Source organism: Mesocricetus auratus, unplaced genomic scaffold (genome assembly GCF_017639785.1).
Source record: "Mesocricetus auratus isolate SY011 unplaced genomic scaffold, BCM_Maur_2.0 Super-Scaffold_100004, whole genome shotgun sequence".
NCBI lineage: Eukaryota > Metazoa > Chordata > Mammalia > Rodentia > Cricetidae > Mesocricetus > Mesocricetus auratus.
The window spans coordinates 102,641,989-102,668,867 of record NW_024429189.1 but is presented as its reverse complement, the minus strand read 5'-3'; the positions used below and the strand labels follow the sequence as shown (position 1 = coordinate 102,668,867).

General features: G+C 39.7%; 1 protein-coding gene across 4 annotated transcripts in view; it reads left to right on the top strand.

The window, feature by feature from the left end:
* Pak5 (p21 (RAC1) activated kinase 5) overlaps positions 1 to 26,879 on the top strand; it is a 279,635-nt gene that overhangs the window by 188,297 nt on the left and 64,459 nt on the right. For all 4 annotated transcript variants that reach the window (XM_040746372.1, XM_040746373.1, XM_005068684.3 and 1 more), the window contains one exon: positions 1,215 to 1,429. In XM_040746372.1, the coding sequence (XP_040602306.1) occupies positions 1,215 to 1,429 (215 nt within the window). The remainder of the gene's footprint in view (positions 1 to 1,214; positions 1,430 to 26,879) is intronic.

The window sequence follows — 26,879 nt, the reverse complement described above, 5'->3', positions numbered from 1 at the left end:
GTTCCTGACTATCACTACTGTCTGCACCACTACCCAATCTCTCCTGAAAAGCGCTCTAACACATTCTCAGCACTGTGACTAAGTCCTCTCTGATCAAAACAAGGCTTTAGCCTTTTCTTTATCCCAGTAGGGAGTTTCTGGGGCACAAATGTCTATCTTTAAAATATCTTCAATCCTACCAGAATGGTTATACACTGAAGTAAGGTTCCCTTAGAAAGAACAGTAAGTGTTTAAGCCACACACACACACACACACACACACACACACACACACATACCATATTTTATAAACCCCATGGCCATATGTGGAAGGATTCCCAAGGTGACCTTGTTTAGCCTACTCACAGGTGAGTAACCCCTGGACAAAAGCACACACCTAAAGTATGGCAATCACATGGAATACATGATGACCCAGTGTTCAAAGCTAGGTTACATCAGAGGCTAACAGAACCATGAAGCACGGAATCACCATTTGCTACAGTTAATACTTACAGGACCTACTTTGGGTAGGTGATACTCTATCGATTTGATAAATATTTATTTTCTATCATTAATAATTGTTTTTATGCTGAGTAATTGTTAGCTCATTTTTCTTGTTGATATACATGCTATTTTGTCACATATGTGTTCTGGATTTTGACTGCATACCAAACTTTGAGGTACTGCTCCTTGAGAATTCATCAGCTTTTGCTTCAGTAATGTTGATATGATACACAAGTTGGAAACATAACCCTTCATGTGTTTCAGTACAATTGTCAGCTGTGGCTTAACCATGGCTCGGATAGGGTTGCCTGGTCTTGACTCCAGGTTGTGCTTCGTCTTCTTCATACATCTGTTCTTCTAAAACTGAGGATTAGGAAGTATAATATACCTGAGGAATCATAATGATAAGTACATTGGGGTGGGGGTACTAAGAGCATCCAAATATCCCCACCCTAGACTGGCTTATGTTCCAGACCATTGATCAGTGTAGGTCACATGGGTCAAATTCAGCATCAATGGGACAAGCAATTATAATCCACAGGGATCATTCAAGATAAGAATAAAGATTTATAATGAAATTATATAATCCACAGAGCCTTAAAATCCAACTTTTATCTTTTGAAATTAGTATTGTGAGTGACAGCTGAAATGATGTAACTAAATTATTTAAAATAAATTTATCTTCTGGTGGTGAGATATAATAAGCTCCTGTTTTCTTTTTGGATTTCATAGGTTTTTACATCATGTTTGGGAAGAAAAAGAAAAAGATTGAAATTTCTGGCCCATCCAACTTTGAACACAGGGTTCATACTGGGTTTGATCCACAGGAGCAGAAATTCACTGGTCTTCCCCAGCAGTGGCACAGCCTGTTAGCAGACACAGCCAACAGGCCCAAGCCCATGGTGGATCCATCATGCATCACACCCATACAACTGGCTCCCATGAAGGTATGCAAGTATTCTGTCTTCAGGTTGACTTAAGCACCAGACTCTGACTTGATTGAGTGTACTATCTTTATAAACCATGTAATGTTTTAAAGTTTCCATATATTGGCCACTGTTAGCCTTCATTGTGCAGCACATGGAAGGGAAATGTTGTCTTTGGACACTAATTATTGTAAACTTCAGATGTAAAATTAAGCTGCAAGATGAACGTTTATTTCTGTCAATAATATCCATCCCCTCTGATAATATCAGCAATAGCTCCAATCAAATATTTTACTGGACATATTTCTGTTGCCTTCCATTTGCTTTCAAGATATTTATACTTACTGTTATAAAATATAATTATAACAGATTTCAGTAGCAATAAATCATCTTTATAAACATACACATACACTCACATGTGTATATACATAAGTATGATTTATATAGTAGATATGTGTATCTTCAAATTTATCTCCATAGTCTAAGAAAGAACCTACCTCAAATATTAATAAATAATTTCAGTCATTGAATAATTTACCTGAACACACAACTAGATTTTTTACAAGAAATGTTCATGACAGTTAACTGCATAGAAGCAGAGTGCAGACTCATTAAGTTTCAGATATGCTCAGTTACTAAAAAGACAACTCAAAGGTTGCAGCTTCTTCTTTACTGGAGGGTAAAGTCTATCAGGCAGTTGTCCACAAGTTCTCCATGGGAGCAAAACATTATAGATGTTTATCATAACATTATACATCAGGTCATTCCAGAGTCTTCCAATCTCAGCAAAGTATGAAACTCATGTTCCCCTGTCACTCATTATACTAGAACACATTTGTGCTATGAGGATACTTACTCTGTGTGAAAATGAATAGTGTATAATTGTGTTAAATATGTAAGGTGATTCTGAAGGATTTGAAAAGAGACAGAATTGATAAGTAATAGAAGAGTCTGTTTGTTATCTCTCCAACTGGCTTACTTAGAATGGTGATCCAATGAAAGAAGTGTTTCATCCCTTATTTGTGGACAGCAGGCTTCAGGATGGTTTACCTGAGTAGAAATCTACCACAGCAGCCAGTATTCTTTGAAGGGTCATGATTCCCACTCCTCTTGTTCAGAAACTAGTTTACCTATTTTGCCTATAACTTTTAAGAGTACATCTGTCCTTTACAGACTCATTTATGCCAAGGCTTCTCAAGATATATCACAAATAAGAATCACCTGACTGGTTTTGCTAAAACAAATGTTCTAGTTGGGATTTCTATTGCTGTGAAGAGACACCATGGCCACAAAAACTCTTATAAAAGAAAACATAGTTGGGGCTGGCTTGCAGTTAAGAGGTTTAGCCCATTGTCATCATGGCAGGAAGCAGGCTGACATAGTGCTGGAGAGGTAGCTGAGAGTTCTACATCCGGATCCACAGGCCGCAGGAAGACAGAGAGCCCTTAGACCTGGCTTGCCCCCAGTGACACACTTCCTCCAGTAAGACCACACCTACTCCAACAAGGCTGTACCTCCTAATAGTACTGCTACATTTGTGCCTATGTTAGCCATTTTTATTCAAACCACCACAATACAAATGGAGCTCTGCCGCTATATCTGATTCAGTAGAACTGGATGAGAGCTTCTAGATATTCATTTGTAACTGATAACCTACTGGTGCAAAGGCTACTGGTCTGAAGACAGACTTGGAAAACTTTTATAAAAGTAGTTATAAAAACTTATCTACATAGACAATATAATCAGCATGACTTTACACTGGTAAAAAAAAAAGTTCAAGATATCAGAATCTTAGATTTATGTCGAGTTGACTTACTTGACCCAAAGCCCCAAGAGAATAAACTGACTGAAATCATCTGAATAATCAATGGAGAATATCCCTTTCAAACATTTGGCAAGGTCAGGTGATGTAGGTCAGTGATATGTCCTGCGTTTAGCATATATTCAATGGGTTCAATTTCTAACAGCTCTTCTTCCCCCACCAAGACTGTTTATCATACTTAATTGTTTTGTTCATAAGAACATCATAAGCAAGATTGCCCAAGTTGTTTGTAAATTAGCTGTATTATATGCAAAGGGATGGCTGAATGGTTGCATCTCTTTGTTCCTACTGACTCTCAAACTCAGTCCTGAGGGGCTTAGGTAGCCCTATTCCTTCTTAGCATCACCAGAAACGTTCTGATTCAGTGTCCCTGCAGTCCCCCACTGGTTTGCATTTATAACAAACTCTAGATGATCCAGTGAATAGAACAACATCCTGCAACAACCAATAATCCTGATGAACACAGGGACATGTGCCTGTTAATCCTCGTACTTGTGAGACAAAGAAGAGAGTGAGTTCCAGGCCAGCCAAGGCTACAACGTAGCAAGACACTGCCTCAAACTAAAGAAGAAATCATTGTCTTCACTGGACTAGAGCAATCATATCATGTTAATCCTTGCTCTTTGTTACAGCCCAGAAATCATTCTGATTGATACAACAAAATGCAGAAACATAAATAAGGTCATCACAACTTCTACCTCATATGAACAGTCAGCACATCTTAGTGTTTTCCTCCTGATTCTTTTTAATTTTAATTATTATTAGAGCAATCATTCTAAATATTTTGGTATATTTAAATTTTATTATGATGTCTTTTTTTCATTTTATTCATATTTTTATTTTTTAACTTTTTTATTTTAATTAGCTTGTTTTACATGTCAATCCAGGTTCCCTCTCCCTCCCCTCCTCCCGCACCCCCTTACCATCCCCCCATCCTTCCACCCTATTGCCAATTCCTTCCAAATAGGGGATATCTAGAGTCTATCATTTCATTCAGGGTAGCGTCCAGGCACTTCCCTAAGAGTCCAGGCAGAGAGAGCAACCCTCTTTGTGTTATGGACACACGATGTCTGTTAGTATTCGAGGGATAAACACTGATCCACTGCTCAGGACCCCATAGGTATGCTATATAAATATTCTTGAACTCTTCTTTTTACTTAAAATTGAGAAAAAAATCTCATTTATACAGAGGATTTTGCATTTAGTTTAAATTGTAAATTTTACAACTTGCTCATTTTTCTACAGAAGAATGCTACAAAGAATGTTCTATAACAGATAAAATTATCTTGAACATATGAGTACTTGGTTTGCATAGCACAGTCTGGAACTCTTGGGAAACTCAGGTTCTTTGAGAAGTCTACCTGAGGATGCAATAGTATTTTTCAGAAAGTAGCATATATCATACTATCATGGTTGATGCCTAAAATATCATGAGCTCTCTATTCTTTGCTTTATAAGCTTCTTATTTGTGTGGTGGTGGCCCACACCTTTAATTCCAGCACTTGAGGGACAGAGGCAAGCAAATCTCCAAATCTGGGGCCAGTGTGGTCTACAGAATGAATTCCAGGACAGCAAGGGTTACACAGAGAAACCCTGACTTAAAATTAATAATAATGGTGATGATGATGATGTAGTGAAAAATCAAAGTTTAGAATATCTCCCTATTTTTATATATTATACAGTAGACAGTTTTTAATTCTAACATAAACAGAAGTCTTTTAGATCCTGAACAAATTTGGAGGGTTTTAAAAAATTTTTTTTCAACTTTTTTTTATTTTAATTTTAAATAGCTTGTTTTACATGTCAATCCCAGTTCCCTCTCCCTCCCCTCCTCCCGCACTCCCCTTCCACCCTCCCTCCCACCCTATTGCCAAATCCTTCCACATAGGGGATGTCTAGAGTCTATCATTTTACTCTTGGTAGGGTCAAGGCACTCCCCTAAGAGTCCAGGCTGAGAGAGCATCTCTCTTTGTGCTATAGGCACATGAAGACAGATTGTATACCAGGGATAGACACTGATCCACAGCTCAGGGCCCCATAGGTTGTCCAGGCCTTCTCACTGACACTCACATTTGGGGGGTCCAGATCAGTCCCATTCTGGCCTCCCCACTGTCGGTCTGGGGTCCAAGAGCACTCCCCTGTTCAGATCAGCTGTCTCTGCTGGTTTTGCCAGCACATTCTTTGCCAATTTGCTCATCATTCCTCTCTCTCTGTCACTGGGTTCCTTGGGTTCAGTTCAGTGCTTAGTTGTGTGTTTGCCTCTGCTTCCATCAGTCCCAGGATGAAGGCTCCCGGATAGTTATAGACATCAAGTTCATTATCAGGAATGGGCATTCGAGGTGGTCCTTCCACTATTGCTTAGCTTGCCAATTGGTGTTATCCCTTTAGATCACTCGAGGTCACTCTGGTGCCTGATCTGTCTTCGATCCTATGATTCCCTCTTCCCCCTATTCTACCCCCACCCCCTTAACTTCCTGTTCCCCCATGACCAACTCCCTTCCTCTTTACCCCCTCTAAAAATTTAAGAACAATCATTTGTGGTTCATATCAAATGAGGTTGTCTATGATTTCTCCAGTTTGATCCTCACATGGTACTCATTTTGTTTATTGTAATTGTTCTATATCTTCATGAAAAGAGACTTTTGTCTTCTCTTGTTGACTGTTAATGGTCAAGTTGGCATCAAGTCCAGAAAGATTACTAAATGTAATATCCTATCCTATTGTAACTGAATACAATTTTTCTAACCTAACAGTTTGGAGTCATATAAATGCTATATCCTTTCAGACCAGGCTTTATATATTTTAGCCTTCAAAACACTCTCATTTCGAGATGTACTTTATTATCTGTTTATGTGTAACTTTGTGAGGGAGTGTGTGTATATGTGTATACTTGCATGTAGGTGTTCTTGGAGACCAAAAGGGTGTTATTTTCCCTAGAAGTAGAGTTACAAGCATTTGTAAAACATCAACATGGGTACTATGAACAAAATTCAGGTCTTCTGAAAGAGTAATAACTGCTCTTAACCTCTGAGTCACCTATCTAGCTCCAAAACTACAACGATATCTTTAATATATATTAAATATACAATATATATGTATAATATATATAGACCCTAACTTCAAAGACGTCATATACATGTGTGTGCACATGTGTGTGTTAATTCTTTGAGAATCTTATACAATGTATTTTGATCACATTTGCCTCCCCCACCTCTTACAAGATCTATTCCACCTCCATACACACCCTACTTTATCCTTTCTTTTTCTAATCCATGGAAACTAATTAGCCATTTCCAAATACTCTTGGGTTTAGGGCAAGTTTTAAAATATGGTATTGCGAAAAGATGGCTGAAAAAAGAAAAAAAACACAAAGTTTTTAAGAATAAACATTATACTTTCTAAAGAGATAATTTCAACAAGAACAGAATGTAATTATAAAATGGAAACTGTCTGGAAGTTTAACCATGTTTTAAACTATTTGTAAAATAAAATCCAGTTCGAAAGAATTGCATCAGCATAGGTTTGGATGATCAGAACAAAGGCTCCCACCAGAAACACAGAAGATAAATCCTCTGTCAAAATCTCTTGTGTTGCTGCACTTCAAAAAGCCTGTGAAGACAACACACTCTACCACACCTCCCCATGCCTTTTATTTTTCAAAATTCCTGATTGAAATTGGAAAATGTCTTTTCAACCAACTCACCAGCATGGGGGCCAGGAAAGCATATCTCACCACAAGTATAGGAAATGAGATAGCATAGGCTCCTTTTCATATAGGATGGAAAGAGCACAAGCAAAGCCTAGGTCTTCATGTGTGTGAGCCCTTCAGGACTAGAAACTACTGACAAGTTTTCTACTTTCAAATTAATCCAGGCTTCAAAGTATACACCCTGTTGACATATCCCATCTTCCGCAACTCGGTCTCCCTCTCCCTTCCTCTTTTCTCCCCTCGCCTTCTCCCTCTTCATCCCTTCTTCCCCCTTCTCTGTTTTCCTCTCCATCGCTGAATCTAAAAGTTAGAAAATAAAACCTAATCTCAGCCCCATTTAAGTTTTTATAAAAACTCATAAGTACCATCTTCCTTTGCATCAGTACTTAGTGGTCTCTCACTTAAGCCACCTTAAAATTTTCTTTCTTTTTGTGACTGTGTTACCTCACTCAGGATGGTTTCTTCTAGTGTCATCCATTTGCCTGCAAATCTCAGGATTCCATTGTTTTTTTCTGCTGAATAGTACTCTATTGTGTAAATGTACCACATTTTCTCTATTTACTTTTCGGTTGAGGGACATCTAGATTGCTTCCAAGTTCTGGCTATTACAAATAATGCTGCTATGAACATAGTGGAACAGACATCCTTGTTGTATGAATGGACATCTTTTGGATATATGCCTAAGAGTGGAATTGCTGGGTCTTGTGGTAGGTTTATTCCCATTTTTCTGAGGAATCTCCATACTGATTTCCAAAGTGGCTGAGCAAGTTGGCACTCCCACCAGCAATGGAGGAGTGTTCCCCTTTCACCACATCCCCTCTAGCATAAATTGTCATTGGTGTTTTTGATTTTAGCCATTCTGACAGGAGTGAGATTGTATCTCAGAGTGTACTCTCTCATATATGGATTTTAGACATAGATCTGGGGAGTGCCAGCCTACAATCCCATGTCCAGAGAGTCTGGGAAACAGAACCTTCATTCAGTGGCTGATGGAAGAAGAGGCAGACTCCCACCACTAAGCACTGAGCTGAACTCAAGAAAGCCAGTAACAGAGAGGGAGGACTGATGACCAAAGGGATTAAGACTGGGCTGGTTTAACCCCCAGAAACAGCTGACCTGACAAGGGTTAACTCTTGAATCCCAGGCTGATGCCTGGGAATCCAGCATGGGACTGATCAAGACCCCCTGAATGTGGGTGTCAGTGAGGAGGTCTAGGTAATCTATTGAGCCTTGGGCAGTATATCAATATTCATCCCGGGTATACACATGGACTTTGGACTCCCATCCAACAATGTGAGATGCACTCTCACCCTGAACTCTTGGGGGAGGGTCTAGGCCCTGCCCTGGATGAAATGACAGACTGTGGATACCCCCATGGAGGGCCTCACCCTCCCTGGGGAAATTAGGGGATATTGGGGGGGTTGCGGAGAGGGCACGGGAGGAGGAGAGGGAAACGGAGAGGGACCTGGAACTGATTTGTGAAGCAACCTTGTTTCTAATCTAAATTTAAACTTAAAAACAAATAATAAATAAAAAATTTCCTTTCTATGTTTAAGCAGCCAAACTCAAATAGCCTTGTTGCTACTTATAAAAGCTGCTATTTTCAGGACTATAGTACTCAAGAAAAGTATCACTGGAGGTGATGGCTCTGTTTCCATGTTGAGAAACATACAGGTTGACAAGGTATCTCCTATATGCCTCTTGGCAGGCTCATCCTGGTATTGATGTGACAGTTCTGTGGTCAAAATGTCTTATTCCACCCAGCGTGGGAAGTTGGTAAAGTTATCTAGTCTTTCTTATTCCACAACTTCACTGGGAAGGCAGCTCCCAGGTTTACAATTTAAAAAAACGTACCACTGAAAGAGGCCCCATGAAGAATGGTTACCGGTTATCTCACCACAAGAATTTAGCATCTCCTTCACACTTAAGACCAAAGAAAATATATAATGTGGCATTCAATGCAATTTTGTCATAGGTTATACTAGGAAGTCATTTATGACAAAGATGGTTAAGTCTACTGCTGAGCAGCGCTGTTATAAATGCCTGTCTGAGCATTACTGCAGTGAAGGTCTACAATTGCAGCACCAAGGAAGAAATGAGAGAGGTGATTCCCTCCCAACACGGAATTTTCTACAGCTCTGCTTCCAGGTCAGAAAGAAAATAATAAACCCAAGCATAGAGCTTTATATTGTAACAACAAACAAGTGAGTAAACCAGTTATATGTTATATCATGGGGAAATTTTCTAGTTTGCTTCATATAGTACAAGAAAAACTGGTTGCCCTAAAAAAGTTAGCAAAAAAAAAAAATAGGGTTGTGTGGACCTGAGTCAGAAATGCTAGTGATCAAATGATCTTGTCTATCAGAGGCTGTGACTGTAGACCCTGGATTGCTTCACAGGTACCATTCAAAGTTGACTGAATTATGAAATTGAAACTGAAGTCTTATTCCTTGTGCCTCATGGTGTGCATTGAATTTAAGCTTAACCACGGGGCTTTAATGATATGTGGCATGGTGTGAGCATGCCATTTGATGGACAGTTAAGATATCCAGTATGCGTCATCTTAAGAAAAGCATACCAGCTGGACGTTGGGGCACATGCCTTTAATCCCAGCACTCAGGAGGCAGAGTGGATCTCTGTGAGTTCAAGGCCAGCCTGCTCTACAGAGAGAGTTCCAGGACAACCTCCAAAACAATACAGAGAAACTCTGTCTTGAAAAAAAAAGAAAGAAATGCATTCCTTGCAAAATTTAGTAACTCCAGGAGAGTGAGAACACATACCACCTATATCCTTTCAATCTCAAGCAGAGCTGCTCTAGCCTTACCCTCATGGTTTGACACTATGGAGCTGATACATTGTCTAGCTTAATCTTCAAATCATCCATTCAAGTTGATGGTGTTGATTATTTTCTATTAGTTGAACAAATCAAACAGAAATGAATATGGACCAGGTGGCTCATGATTGTCATGCCAACACTTGGAAAACTTATGCAGAAGGATTATCATAAGTTCAAGGTTAACCTAGTGTATAAAGTGAAATCTTGTATATATATGAAGTTCCATAACTGGCAACTTAAAAAAAATTCAAGTCCCAAAACTCTCTGACTCTAAAGCCCATTCCTATAATATCACACTCCCTAACTCCTGATGGTAAAAGTGCATTAAATTTACAATAGTGGTATACAGTGTTCTCAGACAAGGTATCATAATTTTCACAAGATAATTACAAAGTTATTGTGAAGGTATCATAGGTACGGGATGCCTTTGATTCTACCATTTGGATGGTCTGAGTTTAACTGGTAAACTTCCACATACCCAAGAATCTGATGTGGATTTTAAATACTCACTATTATCTCCTAGCCTGACTGCAGTTAAGACAGCTTTCTACATGCAGTGTGTGCAGGGCCTCTTGTGGGGCCTTCCATTCATGCGGTCCACAGTCTTCTCAAGTGAGTCAAGCAGAATATTTAAACAGAAAATGTCTGCCAAGAAGCAAATGAATAAACTTAAACCTTCAAGTGCTCTCTACAGTGTCCTTGCTGCTCCCTGAAGATCCACATCAAATCCCCCAATCACAAATCTCTCCCCTAATCTAGAGCTCTAACAGCTGACCTTGCCAATGATGAGGTTCTAACATCTATGCTTTGATAGCTAATGTCTATATATTTCATAGAAGCTAAGATACCCTTTTGATAAACTTATTGGCCTCTGCTCTGCCCTCCTGGCAGTGGTGACCTAGCTGAAAAGAATCCTTCTAAATCCAAAGGAAAAAGTTGTCCCTTAGCTTTCGGTGATTCCTACTCACACTAGTCAGCTTAGTATATATGTTTCTGTGAGCAAAATCTTAGTGATAAAAGCTCACCTCCACTAAAATATAATGCTAGATAACCAGTGGAGTGACAAAAAGCACACTGTGTAAATGGTAGCCTGTCATCTCTGTCATAGTAAACTTTTTAGAAGCAAATCAAAAGCCTTACCCTCAAAAACTAGTAAGCCACCAAATGTGGGAATTATCAAGGAAGGATCAAAGAGTTGTCTTCTATGCACCTAATATTCTCAACAAGTACAAAAAGCAATCATTCCAAGCCTATAATTTCAAAGTCTCAGTTTAAATCTCAAAGTCTAAATTCCCCGTTAAATCGGAATTTGGTGTTAATGGAATATATAGGTGTGATCTACTGAATACAGTTCCTGGATACATTTCTCCATCTGTGGACATGTGAAACTAGACATATCTGCCCCCAACATTCCCAAAATACAATGGTAAAGCAGGCAAAGTACACATAAAAATTCTGATTCAAAATGAGAAAGTGTGTTGAACACTGCTTGATTATGGTGGATGATTTTTTCTGATGTATTCTTGGATTCAATTTGCTAATATTTTATTGAGTATTTTTGCATAAATGTTCATGAAGGAGATTAGCCTGTATCTCTCTTTCTTAGTTGTGTCTTCGTGTGGCTTGGTAACAAGCCTCCTGTTTCTATCGTTGGAACACTTTGAAGGAATGGGAATTAGCTGTTCTTTAAATTTCTGGTAGAATTCAGCACTGAAGCTATCTGGGCCTGGGTTTTTTGTTTTGTTTTGTTTTTTGTTTTGTTTTGTTTTCTGGTTGGAAGACTTTTGATGAAGGCTTCTATTTCATTAGGGGTTATAGATCTGTTTAGACTGCAAATAGGGAGGACCCTAAGAGAGATATGCATGGTAATCCAGAGAAGGGGAACAGGACAGAATCTTCTGAGGCACCTGGGAGCAAGGGTGGAGGGGGAAGGAAACTGGGAGAAAGAGAGGGGGTGAAGAGGAGGGGAGAGGAGGACATAGGGGAGCAGGAAAGTTGAGTCAGGGGAAGAATAGAGGAGAGCAGGATGAGAGATACCATAATAGAAGAAGCCATCATAGGTTTGAAGAGATGTCCAGAAGCCTACAGGGATGACCCCAACTGACAATCTAACCAATAGTGGAGAGGCTACCTTAAATGTCCTTCCATGATAACATGATCGACAACTTCCTTGTGTGCCATCCTAAAGTCTTCATCCAGTGGCTGAAGGAAGCAGAGGCAGATACCCACAGCTAAACACTGAACTTAACTCCTGGAACCCAGTTGGAGAGAAGGAGGAGTGATGAGCAAAGGGTTTAAGACTTGACGGGTGAAACCCACAGAAACAGCTGACCTGAACAAGGTGGGGTTGATAGACCCCAGATTGATGACTGAGAGGCCAGCATGAAACTGATCCAGATTCCCTGAATGTGGGTTTCATTGAGGAGTCCTCAGCATTCTTTGGGGCTTCGGGCAATAGATCAGCATTTAGTCCTGTCATCCATGTAGACTTTGGGATCCCATTCCACTTGGAGGGATGCTGTCTCCACCTGGACACATGGGAGGGCCTAGGCCCTGCTCCAGATCTTATGACAGACTTTCGAGATTCCCCCATGAAGGGTCTCACCCTCCATGGAGTGGGGATTCGGGGCAGGGTGGGGAGGGATGAAGGGGCCGGGAGAGGAAGGGAGGGAGAGAAGCTGCGATTGACATGTGAAGCAAATTTGTTTATAATTTAAATTAATTTTTTAAAAATGAGGAAAAAAAGAAAAAACAGTACATAATAGGAGAAAAACATAACTGTTATCAAAAATTAGAAAATAAATTTCAAAATGAAGTAAAAAAATGAGTAAGTGGAATAAAGTAAAGAGGTTAGTGAGACAAAAAGTAAAATCCATTTGTCAATGGCCGTCCTGAAGTCCAGCCAGGAAAATATTAGAATTTCCTCAATTAAAATATAAGGCATGGAAATGTTCTTCCATGGCTCTAACTCCACCCTTTTCACTTTCCTCCTTTTCATGAAGCTTAGCAAATAATTGTCATCAAAGTTGTCTTAGTTGCCTGCTTTACCCTGACAGTCACACATTTGGGGAGTCTGAGAGCCTGCTTTCCTTCACACTCCCTGTCCCTTTCATGGTAAGTGACAGTGTTTCTGTTGAAACTGTCTCTTAAGAGCTTTGTGGACTTTAGAGATCCAACTGGAACTCACTCCATTAAGCTAAAGTCATACCCACAGATATTCCAGAGAGCCCTCCCTCTTTTACCTGCTGCTGTATCTGCCCACTGAGTCTATAGTTGGCTAGTGTCTTTGGGACACACTCTTGAAAGGGCCTCTTGTCTGATCTTCTTTGTCTGAGTTCAGGAATTGAACTATTATGCACTCATTCATTCCTCTTAGATGTGCTGTCCTGAATGTAAAACTCTCAGTTTCAGCATCTAGGTTGCCAACTGAAGAGCATTGCATTGTATAAGGCTGTTGGATTCTGATTCCCTTTTAAAATTTTATTTCAAGAAAAAAAATCATTCCCTATTAGTGTATGTCTCTCCCTGCAGGAAGAAGAGAGCAGTGACTCCTTCAACATTTTCTTTGAAATCTTTTTAACAATATTACTGAATTTATTTCATACAAGTTCTGCCTTCCACAAAACTTCAGGGAACAGTTTCACTACACAATACAATAATAGAGATCCTGTTTCCAGCAATGTGCTTCTGATCTCCCATCAAGAAAACCTTCAAAATGCAGTTTCAGCTGAGTCCATTCCTGGTAATTTGGGGTTTCTGTAGTTCATTCCTCAAATTTTCTCTATATGTCTTCCACTGTCTGGTTACAAAACCTTTACCATGTTGGTGCATTAAGTTGTGTCCCTCTTCAAAGGGGAAAGAAGCAGGGCATGGTGAGTCACAACTATGAGCCAGTAGGATTGCTGTGAGTTTCAGGCAACCAAAACAACAACAACAAAACCCCACAAATCTGAGGGCTCCCCCTATTCCACAGTATGTGGATGAGCCATATGAGGATCCAGGGAGGGAGAGAGGAAGAGGGGGAAGGAGGGAGAAAGAGAGGGAGGGACAGACGGAGGGAGATGATTTTATTTCATTCTTGAGTATAATGCTATAATTTTTATGCAATTTCTAACCTTAGTAGGCCTATTTCTAGCCTCACCTGGCAGTTTCAGACACGAATTAGTTCAATTACCTGGTCACACCTGCAGCCTTTATGGCTCTGGTTTTCCAAATCCTGTATCTTCATAGTTTTGTCAGAGACCTGGTTTTATGAACAAAGAGCCTAAAACAGGAAACTATTTTTGTATTTCATCAGTGATGCCTAACATTTTCAAGCTAAGAAATAAAAACAGTCAAGGAATTGACAAGGCTTGACAAATTAACAACAACCAGACAGAGATTTTAAAAATTAGAGAACAGAACAGGGAAGCTGATGACAAGTAAAAGCAATTCCAGTTTAAAAAAAAAAATGTGACTGGGTAAGTTCATACCATGGTCCTGGGCTTAGCACTGTGTTCTGCCCCCATTAACAGCTCAAAACAGCAAGGGCAGATGCTGCTGTCACCTCCAATATTGATGGAGGTCTGGTAAAATAAACAGCAGTTAAGATGGCAGCTAGCTCAGTTAAAAGCTCCTTGGTGAATTATGGTTTCCCCAAACTTAGACTAGATCCACCTACCTGGACAGGTTATCGCATGACTCAAGTCAAAAACTTGAGGGAGGTGGAGAAGGGCATAATCAACATTTCACTGTTCTTGCTTAGAGCTCAGCAAGTTCAGCCAGTAGTTCCAATCCTTGCTAAGATATGACTTAGGGAATGCCAAGGACAGAGGCTGATAACTGGCAGAAGATGATATTTTTATAAGATTGGACAAAAGTTAAGTTTCCTGATTCATTTTTCTTATGTTTTACTTATTTCTATAACAAGACCTTTACTTCTTTCAGGCAAATTCCAAGAGAGGCATGTTCGATTACTCTCTCTAGCATCAGATGTTTAAGATTTCCCTTGGAACATTTTGTTTTCTGAGCTTGAACTTTGTATGTGGTACTAGGAATGGCCCTGACCAGTCCAGTTGGAGTGGAATCTTGGGGCACAAAACACTTGCACTATTCCAGTCATCTTGGACTAGCTCAGATCACGTGATTGCCAAAATCCATGTTATCTCTAAGATCAGCAAGCTTTTCTCAAACTTCAAATGTGTATCCCTAACTGTTGGATGCCCCTTCCACTCTGTAGATCAACAATTCCAATATCCTAGCATCCATCTCTGTTGCCAAGATTCATGCCTTTCTAAGATATTCCCCCTTCTCTAATAAATCTTTTCCCACCCTGGGTTCTTTATGTCTATTTCTTTTTATCTAAAGCCATATTCTACCTTCTTCCTTCTGGACAGGCCTATGAGCTCATCCTATAAGCAGCATATGGTTGTTTGTTGTGTCATTTGGTGTTCACTCAAGCTGTCATCTATTGTAAGAATTAAGTACATTTATAGTTAGTATCATGACTCAGCAACTTGACTATCTCTTCTATACCACTTAATTGCTCATTATTTTCCCCTTTGCTTCCTTCTATCCTGTCCTGTACTAGCTTCATGTTCCACTCACCACTGCACTAAATCATTCTGTCCTTTCTTGCTCTTTTTATCAGATATCTCATTCTTTGTTTTTATTTTATAAACAAACTCCCAATTCTCCAAATAATACATTCTGTATCCTCAGTCCAATAAGAGGAGACAATCTTTCATCCCTTCTCTTCCCCTTGCCCACCCCGTGCTTCCTAAACATTTATAATGTTCTAACACTTCAGATTCATTGTTTTGATAAATAATTTTATAGCAATATCACTAAACTAACTTTATAGGCTCTGCAATCCATCTTAAGAAGGATTGATCAACCGAAAACTGGCAAAGAAAATAGCTGGCTGTGAGCGGTTACTCACCAAGATCCAACAAGTAGAAAACGGGACGTGGAAGGTACCAACAGTGTTCCCTGCAGAACTCCATTTCTTTAAAGTCAAGCGTCAGGGTTTTAGATAATAGTCTCATCAATATTCTCAGTCTTCTTCCTTTTCTGGAAGTGGCAAGAGTTCTTACTCTTAGAGAAGGATGCAGAACAAAGTGGAAGAATGATCAGGTGGAGAAAAACAGGTCTAGACTGGAGTCTAGACTTAACATGTAGATGTGGCATTGTTGTTTACACAATAACCTGCCGACATTCTGTTTCCTGAAAGTATGTAAGAATTCTTTATCCTTATAGTTAATGAATTTTCACAGAGAGGTATAGGGCCATCGTATTTTATTTCCAAATCATTTCCTAATTTCAATGAGTTTTTTTCAGGTACACACTCAATTTTCAGCTCAGAAAATTTAATGTCAATTATTTCTGAAATTATGGCCCCAGCCATTCATTCTCATCCTCGTGGCACTCCTGTCTGTGTAAAGTCCTTTACTTCCTCATACTACCTACCCTTTATATTTCTATAGTTTTTGAGATATCTCTTTTACTTCTCAGGTTCTGTGTCTCACCCAAGCCTGCTGTCCATCCTTCTCAAACTAAGCACAAAACTGCCCAGGTCACAGAACTCCTACAACACCCATTTCATATCATCAGCGATGCTCTAGCTGCCTCTTATACCAAGCTGTTGTCTAGCTGTCTGTGTTCCATTTTTTGTGGAGTATACATTTAATTTTTCTATGGACCATGTCCAGTCTCTCTTTTGCTGCTAGATTCATTCAATTGGTATAAAATATGTGCATGAGTTAACAACATAGATATATTTCTATCGAAAATTAAAGCTGCATAGGTTGTGCATAACACACAAGTAGATGTAGGTTTAGCAGTGCAATCTAAGATTTTCACAGTAGGAATCATGTAAACGATTATCATACTGCTACCAATGCTCATATCTACCACTTCTCTCTCTCTCTAAGAGGTTATTTTCCCATTATGAGAGGGTGGCAAAATGGAATCCATGCATAGGAACTAGTGGGTAAGCACAGGCAGACACAGAGAAAGTTCCTTTTCCTCTTCTGCCTCTGAGCATCAAGGACAGAAACTCTTTTGAGTCTTGTCTTAGCTCTATACAGACAGACAGACTATGATGCTCAAATCCATTTCATAGGTCTTCATGTTCCTCTTGCCAGCATCTGACCATGCTGACTTGTGCACAGCTGGAGCATGGGTGCCTTCCCAGCCAGATCTGAGCTCAGATGTCTTCCACGCCAGTCCTAGTCAATGTCTGACTCTTCAGGGCCCAGGAAGCCATTTGATCATGACTAAGACAGGTAGAGCCACCAGACTGAACATGGAGAGGTGCACCATGCTTGAGTTATGATCCGAGAATCCTTTCTGCCTTCCATGGCCTTTCTGGAGAGTCCTGAATTCAAATTGTCATTTTTGTATTCCAGGTCACTTTGATTGAACACATGGCTGTCATGTCCCGAGATCAGTGCTATGTGCTAGGGACAGGGCTGTGAATGAGTCAAATGTGAATTCTTCCTTTATTATGGTATCTCTTTTATTCTTTCCTCTATTCTTCCCCTGACTCAATCTTTCTGCTCCCTCATGTCCTCCTGTCCATTCCTCTTTTCCCCTTCTCTGTCTCCTAATTCCCTTTCCCCTCCCACCATGCTTCCAATTAACTCAGGAGATCTTATCCCTTTCCCCTTCTCTGGGGGGCCATGTATGTCTCTCTTAGGATCCTCCTTGTTTCCTAGTTTCTCTGTTGGTATGGATTGTATGCTGGTAATCCTTTGCTCCATGTCTAAAATCCATATATGAGTGAGTACACACCATGTTTGCCTTTTTGTGACTGGGTTACCTCACTCAGTATGGTTTCTTCTAGTTCCATCCATTTGCCTGTGAATTTCAAGATTCCATTGTGTTTTTTTCCACTGAATAGTACTCCATTGTGTAAATATACCATATTTTCTCCTTCCATTTTTCAGTTCAGGGACATGGAGGTTGCTTCCACATTCTAGTTATTATAAATAATGCTGCTATGAACATAGTGGAACATATGTCATTGTTGCGTGAATGTGCATCTTTTGGGTATATGCCTGAGAGTGGAATTGCTGGGTCTTGTGGTAGACTGATTCCCATATTTTTGAGGAACTGCTATACTGATTTCCAAAGTGGCTGTACCAGTTTGCACTCCTACCAGCAGTGAAGGAGTGTTCCCCTTTCTCCACATCCTCTCCAGCATAAACTGCCATTGGTGTTTTTGGTTTTAGCCATTCTGACAGAAGCAAGTTGGTATCTCAGAGTTGTTTTGATTTGCATTTCCTTTTTTTGTTTTTTTATTATCATTTTTATTTTAATTTTTTATCATTTTTTATTTTAATTTTAAATAGCTTGTTTTACATGTCAATCCCAGTTCCCTCTCCCTCCCATCCTCCTGCACTCCCCTTCCCCCCACCCTCCCACCCTATTGCCAAATCCTTCGACATAGGGGATATCTAGAGTCTGTCATTTTACTCTGGGTAGGGTCCAGGCACTCCCCTAAGAGTCCAGACTGAGAGAGCATCCCTCTTTGTGCTATAGGCACACGAAGACTGTTTGTATATCAGGGATAGACACTGATCCACAGCTCAGGGCCCCATAGGTTGCCCAGGCCTTCTCGTTGACACTCACATTTGGGGGGTCCAGATCAGTCCCATGCTGGCCTCCCCACTGTCGCTCTGGGGTCCAAGAGCTCTCCCCTGTTCAGATTATCTGTCTCTGCTGGTTTTGCCAGCACATTCTTTGCCAATTTGCTCATCACTCCTCTCTCTCTGTCACTGGGTTCCTTGGGTTCAGTTCAGTGATTAATTGTGTGTTTGCCTCTGCTTCCATCAGTCACAGGATGAAGGCTCCCGGATGGTTATAGACATCAAGTTCATTATCAGGAATGGGCATTCGAGGTGGTCTCTCCACTATTGCTTAGCTTGCCAATTGGTGTTATCCCTTTAGATCACTCGAGGTCACTCTGGTGCCTGATCTGTATTCGATCCTATGATTCCCTCTTCCCCCTATTCTACCCCCACCCCCTCAACTTCCTGTTCCCCCATGACCAACTCTCTTCCTCTTCACCCCCTCTCTTCTTCCCAGGTCCCACTCCTCCCCAGCCCTAGCCGTGTTCCCCATCCATTCAGAGGATCTTGTCTCAATCCTCTTCTCTTGGGTACTATGCATATATGCATATCTTTTAGGTTCTTTCCTGTTTCCCAGACTCTCTATCAGTGGAAGTGCAGACTGGCACTATCCTGATCCATGTCTAAAATCCATATATGAGTGAGTACATACCATGTTTGTCTTTTTGCGACTGGGTTACCTCACTCAGGATGGTTTCTTCCGGTGCTATCCATTTCCCTGCGAATTTCAAGATTCCATTGTTTTTTTCTGCTGAGTAATACTCCATTGTGTAAATGTACCACATTTTCTCTATCCACTCTTCAGTTGAGGGGCATCTAGGTTGCTTCCAGGTTCTGGCTATTACAAATAATGCTGCTATGAACATAGTGGAGCAGATGCCCTTGTTGTATGAACTTGCCTCATTTGGATATATGCCTAAGAGTGGAATTGCTGGGTCTAGTGGTAGATTAATTCCCATTTTCCTGAGGAATCTCCATACTGATTTCCAAAGAGGCTGTATGAGTCGGCACTCCCACCAGCAGTGGAGGAGTGTTCCTCTCTCTCCACATCCTCTCCAGCATAAATTGTCTTTGGTGTTTTTGATTTTAGCCATTCTGACAGGAGTAAGATGGTATCTCAGAGTTGTTTTGATTTGCATTTCCCTGATGGCTAAGGATGTTGAGCACTTTCTTAAGTGTCTCTTGGCCATTTTAGCCTCCTCTACTGAGAATTCTCTATTTAGCTCTGTACCACACCATTTAATTGGATCCTTTGGTGTTTTGGAGACTTGTTTCTTGAGTTCTTTGTAAATTTTGGAGATTAGCCTTCTGTCAGATGTAGGGTTAGTGAATATCTTTTCCCATTCTGTGGCCTGCCTTTTTGTCTTTTTGACTGTGTCCTTTGCCTTACAGAAGCTTTTTAGTTTCAGAAGGTCCCATTTGTTAATTGTCGATCTCAGTGCCTGTGCCACTGGTGTTATGTTTAGGAAGTGGTCTCCTGTACCAACTCGTTGAAGAGTATCTCCCACTTTCTCTTCTAAAAGTTTCAGTGTGGCTGGATTTATGTTGAGATCTTTGATCATTTCCCTGATAGCTAAGGATGTTAAGCACTTTCCTAAGTGTCTTTTAGCCATTTTGGATTCTTGTATTGAGAATTCTCTATTTATTTCTGTAACCCACTTTTTAATTGGATTGTTTGGTGTTGTGGTGACTAGCTTCTTGAGTTCATTGTATATTTTAGAAGTCAGCACTCTGTCAGATTTGGGGTTGGTGAATATTTTTCCCATTCTGTGGGCTGCCATTTTATCTTGTTGACTGTGTCCTTTGCCTTATAGAAGCTTCTCAGTTTCAGGAGGTCTCATTTATTGCCGATCTCAGTGTCTATGCTACTGATATTATATTCAGGAAGCAGTCTCCTGTACTAATTTGTTCAAGGGTATTTATGTTGAGGTCTTTGATCCATTTGGACTTAAGTTTTATGCATGGTGATAGATATGGAGCTATCTGCAATCTTTTACACACCAGCATCCAGTTGTGCCTGCACCATTTGTTGAAGATGCTTTCTTTTATCCATTGTATAATTTTAGCTTCTTTGTTAAAAATCAGGTGTTTGTAAGTGTGTGGTCCATATCAGTGTTTGCATTTCGATTCCATTGGTCTACCTATCTGTTTTTGTGCCAATACCAAGCTGTTTTCTGGACCTCTATAATAGAACTTGAAGTCAGGGATGGTGATGCCTCGGGAAGTTCCTTTATTGTACACGGTTGTTTTGGTTATCCTGGGTCTTTGTTTTTCTGTATAAAGTTGAGTATTGTTCTTTCAAGGTCTGTGAAGAATTATGCTGGGATTTTTATGGGATTGCATTGAATCTGTAGATTGTCTAAACATCCCTTTAAACAACCCAGCAGTTGTTCCATAAATATGTAGTGATTAAGCTAACTTAAACCCAGGACTATGTAACCTTGTCATGTGTATTCCGTTCACCTTAGCAATAACACTGGGCAGAAGTACTTAGTATAAGAATGTGGGAGTCACCTGAAGTAGAGCTATGTTTTTCAATTGGATGAACAATTAGTACAATCATGTAAGGGAGGTAGCTGGTGTTTTATGATGCGCACAAAGTAAGTTTATACATCAAGCCTCTTCATATATATATATGTATATATATATATATAGCTGTTAGCAATATATTCTGTACTGTGTGTGATAGTTATCATCAGCTTCCTCTGACCTATTCTTACAGAAGCCCTAAATGTTGTAAATTCCTTGGGCTATTCCGCCCTCTACTGGCAGAAGTGTTACTTTACAGGCCTACATATCAATACTTTTCATTCTGCTTACAAGTTCAGTTTAATGCCAAATGCCAGGTAATATCTTTTTGCATGTCCAGTCTTTTCTCCCATTGTATTTCTACAACTTAACGGCACAATTTAAACACATATCCTCAATGCATAGAAACACAACTTTTATATTTTGCTTTTTTGTTTTTGATAATTTGGTATTAATAATAACAGCGACCATGCCAAAAGTTTGAATGTTTAGATCCCTGTGTTTTCTCTGAAACTGAGTAAAACAACCTGTCTCAATTTTCCTGTTTTTCAATTAGAGGCAATAGTTCCTATTTCTGATGCACACTGACCAACTGGCAGAGAATAATGAAGTTGTGAGAGGGAAAACTACTTTAAAGCATAATTTTCCTTGGTCTCACCTCCTGCTCCTTACTTGATGTCTTTGAAACCTTTGTGTTCACAGCCATCAAAGGAGGCTCAGACGCCATCTAGGACTTGGGAAAGGAAATGCATTAACTTTGCTTTCCTTTAGGCAGTCTAGATTTCTCAAAAATATGCAAAACAAAAAATGCAAAGGTGCCATCTAGTGGCCCAGAGCAGTATCACAGCTTTGCATTAGCAGCTTTCAAGGGAAGTAGGCAACCATTAACACCTATGCTACCATGCTGGATATGGATACAATGCTTCCACTTACAAATTAAAAGGAATTTGCATTTTTGCATTTTAATTAGCAAAGCTCACCCCATACTGAGGTAAACAAATGTTATCCTGCCTTTTGAGGTATAGTTTGACGTTTTCCACACTCTGGTGTGCCTGTAGATCCTGTTGTGTCTCAGTCACACATGAATTTGATGTCCTGTAAGAAAGTCTCTGTTTTGGAAAAAGTACATGTAGATGCTGTGATAGGCAGTCATGAAGAATCTCCAGTCAACAGTCTGTAGTACCTGCCACCATGAGTGAACATCTTGAGTGTGTAGTCAGCTCCTTTGTCCTCTGGTGACTATAGATCCAGTCAACATCTACATCTAATTTCAGTGATAGGCAGCTCTCCAGAAGATGCTTTGCCAAACTCTGGGCCTATTCAATACTCGATGAAGTACTTGTTGCTTGTGGACAGTTTGCTACACAATGGCAGTGACTTGAACGTGGATTCTTCTTCTTCCCTTTGCTACTCCAGCAAGACATCTCTTCTAAGTGGTTCCACACACCATGGCACACTAGCCTAATGCAGTCAGCTATCTTGTGGGGAGAGGGGATGCTTTCATGTAGTTTATTTTTATAGAGCAATTCCTAGTTCACAGAAACTTTGGGAGATACAGAGAGTCCTCATATACTACCTGGCCCAAGCATACACAGCCCCTCACAGGAACCAAAAGCCACACAGGACTGGTGCATTTTGTGACTGGTGAACCTTGATAGATGCAAGAATGTCAACCATTGTCTGCAAGCGACACCATTGCACATTACATGTGGCTGTCAACAGAGACTTGAACTCACAGTTGTGTGGCATGGAGTGGTTTTACTGCCCTGAACATACCCTGTGCTTCAGCTATCCCTGCCTTCCTCCCCATTAATCCTGGAAATACTGCATTTCTTTCTGTATAGTTTTAACTTTTCCAGAATGTAACATATTTCTACTCTTCATTGTACACAACCTATTGTATAGTCACCTAGTTACATACATTTTTGCTAGAATTTTTATCCAAATTAGGTCAAATCTGTAGATCAATCTGAAGTGAGAATATTAAATCATCCTGCCCATTAGCATGGAATATTTATCTATTTATTCAGTTCTTTTATTATATACCTTTCACCAACATTTTGTACTTTGGGTCACATAGACCTTGTACAGGTTTCATTAGATTTATATTTGTGAAGCAATGTTAATGCAAATGGTGTTTTGTTTTTGTTTGGAGCTTTGCTTTATCATTGCTGATATATAGAAATTAACTGGGTTTTTAAGTTTAAAAATGCCATTTATTTATTAATGAATTGCAGCCTCATTTCTCGTTACTATTAATTTTCCGTTACCATACAAAGTAAGTTTCCGTCATGGTATCTTCATACATATGCCATTACGTCTTCTTCTCATTCATTCCTCTCCCTGCTGTCCTTCACACCCCTTGTTTCTTCCTCTCTAGTGAAGTTCCCCTTCTTCCCTCAATCATTTCCCCCTCTGTTTTCCTATTCCATATATGCTGTCATTCACTCATTCCCTATCTTTCTTAAGGTCTCTTCCTCTCCCCTCATGACCCCTTTTCTGGTATTTTGATGTTTAAAAAGAACACCACATAAACACACATACATATGTGCCAATCCCCAACACTGCAAAAGAAGTTGAGTGTTATATGCTCATTTAAAACTCTTCCATCTCATTTGACTACTTATTATTGAAGAATGACTTGGGCCAATTCTTTCTAATTTTTTACATAACTGAGAATGTCATCTATTAAAAAAGATGGCTTCATTTCTTCCTTTCCAATTTGCAGCCTTTTCCCCCCATGTTTTAGTTTTATTAATTGTAACTTCTCATCCAATCTTTAAAGGAATCATAAGAGGGCGCAAGTTTATTTTTACCTTGTCTTCTCAGAGAAGCTTCTGGATTCTCGTTTCAGAAGATGATGTAAATAATAGATTCTTGTAAATGTTCTTCATCAAGACCAGGAAGTTCTCTTGGATTTTTTTGCTCTCGATATGATCATGTGATTTTCATGTTGGATTGGCATTGTATAGCTAAGGTAAAGCTTGCCCCTTCGCAATGTATAGTTATGTTTTATATTCTTGCGTTTGTTTTGTTTTCTGGTGGGGATTTTTATTCTAGCTGTATTCATGAGATGCATTTGTCTATTTGCTTTCTTTTAATGTCTTTCTGTAGGTTTGATAAGGCGTGATGCTGGTCTTAAAGAATTTTCTCTATTTCTGAAAGATGTTTTGAAAAATTAGTGCTGAGATAGAGCATTATATTAGCCTTATTTCGGTAGAATTCACCAATGAATCAGGTGGACCTGGCACTTTCTTTTCAGAAAACATAATATTTAAATTCCTTTAATAAACATGGACTTTTACAGGTCACCATTTTTTCTTGAGTTATTTCCTCGGGTCATTCCTTAAGAAATTGGAAAGTTTTAGCATACTCTCAACTTTGCAAGCATAAAATTATTATAGTATGTCCTGATTGTTCCTTTTAATTGTGTGTACGTTGTATGCATGGATACAAAGATAGATCTAAGTCTGTATGTTATTCAGGTAGGTTGTTAGATTGGCAACAGAGTCAGAACAACAGGTTCTTATATGGTGCTTATCACCTTTGCTTAATTTCAAGATTATATTAATCAAGAAATGAAAAGGAGATCCCATGACTTCTTTGGCCAAGTTCTAGGACCAGCAGAACAGAGGTGCCTTTTTCTCACTGACAAACTCCAAGCCCCTGCATCCAGCAGTCATTGGGCAGAGCCATGATCCAGGAGGGGATGGGATGAATGGAATAAACACACAGGTGTTATTGTCTCTCTGCTTACACACCCAAAGTGCAGATGGGTAGCTTGGTAGCTTGGTTCATTGCTGCATCTAAAAAAATCCCTGATACTGGGTAACTTATAAACAAAAGGAATTCATTTAACAAGTTCTGGAGAAATGCAAGATCAGGTGATGGAAGGCTTAGTGTCTAGAAGAGCTTGATCTCTTCCAGTGGTGCCTTAAGTGTGGGTCCCACGTGCACAAAGAGCCGGAGAAAGGGGTCTGATTAGTTCCATCTCTCCTTTCGAAAGGTCATCTTAATAAGGTTGTTTATGAAAGTACCCAGGTCTTAATAGTTCCCCAGCCTTGGAGTTTGAGTTCCTAAACATGAAGTGACACAAGTATTCAAACTAGAATAATAATGACTTTTGGGTAGAGTTTGTGAGAAAAAAGAATCTGGGGAGGAAGGGGCAGGCTAGGGAGTTAATGAATCCAAACAAATGCAAGTAAATAGTCCCTTGGCTCTGCTCCAAAGACCAATGAGGGAATTCTGTAGGATAGTATCAGTATGTTAGCATCTTTTATTTATTATTTAAATAGCAGGCACTTGTCTTATGTGATGTTCATTAAACATTTTAAATATATGATTTTAAAGTAGAAATTCTGAAATTCTGGCTCACATTTGGAATCTTAGATTCAGAAAGCCGAGGACAGAGTATCAGCTAGTATCAGTTCAATGCTATCCTGAACTACCTGAAACCATATTTCACTTGAGATGGATTAATAAAGAATTCTGCAAGTAAACTGTATAGTTCAAGATTACCCTATGTCAAGGAACAGAACATTATGTGCTCCCTATGCCAACAATATTGCTTAAAAAGCACGGATAAATTATGGCCTAGGACCATTTATCCTCCTCTTCAAGTAGGATGTAGCAGAGTTGTTTAATAGTAATCTGATTACCTAGAAGATATATTCGCCAGTTTCTTTGATATTAATATTCTCCGTAATGGGTAGTCTAATTCTGAATCATTCAGAATTTGCAATAGCGTTTTTGTTTGTTTTTTGGTTTGGTTTTGGATAGCAGTGTGAGTTCAACGTTATTACCTAGATACATGAAAAGAAAAATTATATTAAACACTTACAGCTGCTTTCATCTATACTAACACCAGGGGGCAGCCTTGAGTCTTTTGAAATCTGCAAGTCTCCCCAAACAATGGCTGTGTTTAATTGAACACACACACACACACACACACACACACACACACACACACACACACACACACACACACACACACACACCCTATTCCACATGGTTACCTCTGGAGAAAATTTCCATTTGGCAATTCACTTCTTCTATTGTCCAACTGATTGCTGGATTTCTGCCAATGGATTTAGCAGTATAACCTGTCCATCTGTCCTGTCTGTGTTTTTCTACTCCACTTGGGACATCTTTTGAGACAGATTTGAATTTTAAACAGGAAGATGTACTACCTGCCTTAAACATTCACCAGCTAATAAATGGGCCAGTTTTTACATTCCTAGGGTAGAATTTTTTAAAGACCATTATTACATTGTTTGTCTAGTACAAAATCTATTAGGACAATATGTCCAATGGTCCAGCATAGGATACCTGTATATCTTTGCCTCTAATGGCCTTGGGTAGCTAAAGATTGTCATCCAACTTCCAAGCCTGTCCTTCCTGTGGGTTGTTTGGTACCAGATGATCCTCACCACCAACATAGACCCCACAGAAAGGAAAGAATGCACTGTACCCACTTTGGTTTTTGTTTGGCTATATGAGCACCCATTTAAATCAAACAATAGCAACCGTCAGGAGACCAGATGCTTCAGAAAATGCCCAGGACTCCAGCTGCAGACAACTAATTATTTCTACTCATCATCATGGTTCAGACTCAATATGAAGGTCAGTGAGAGCTTCCAAATCAGAGTCACAGACCTGGGTTAGAAGACCAGCAAGACCACAGTCCTATCCTCACTCTAATATCATCCAGTCACTCCTACTGTGTGACATAGAGCCCAACCACTGTCTCACTGGTAAGACATGTCCTTCTCTCATCTGGGAACTTCCACCAGGACTGGAATCTGCTCTTTCCCAAGCATGGGTATGACTTGGTGAAGGGCCATCATTTATTCATTGGTTTTATTCTTCACCCCTGAATATTGCTCATTGTTTGTACCCTTCCTCTCCTATCTTTCATTCTCAGATTCATTTCCAGTGGCATCAGGAAAGGGAGCTGCTACTGG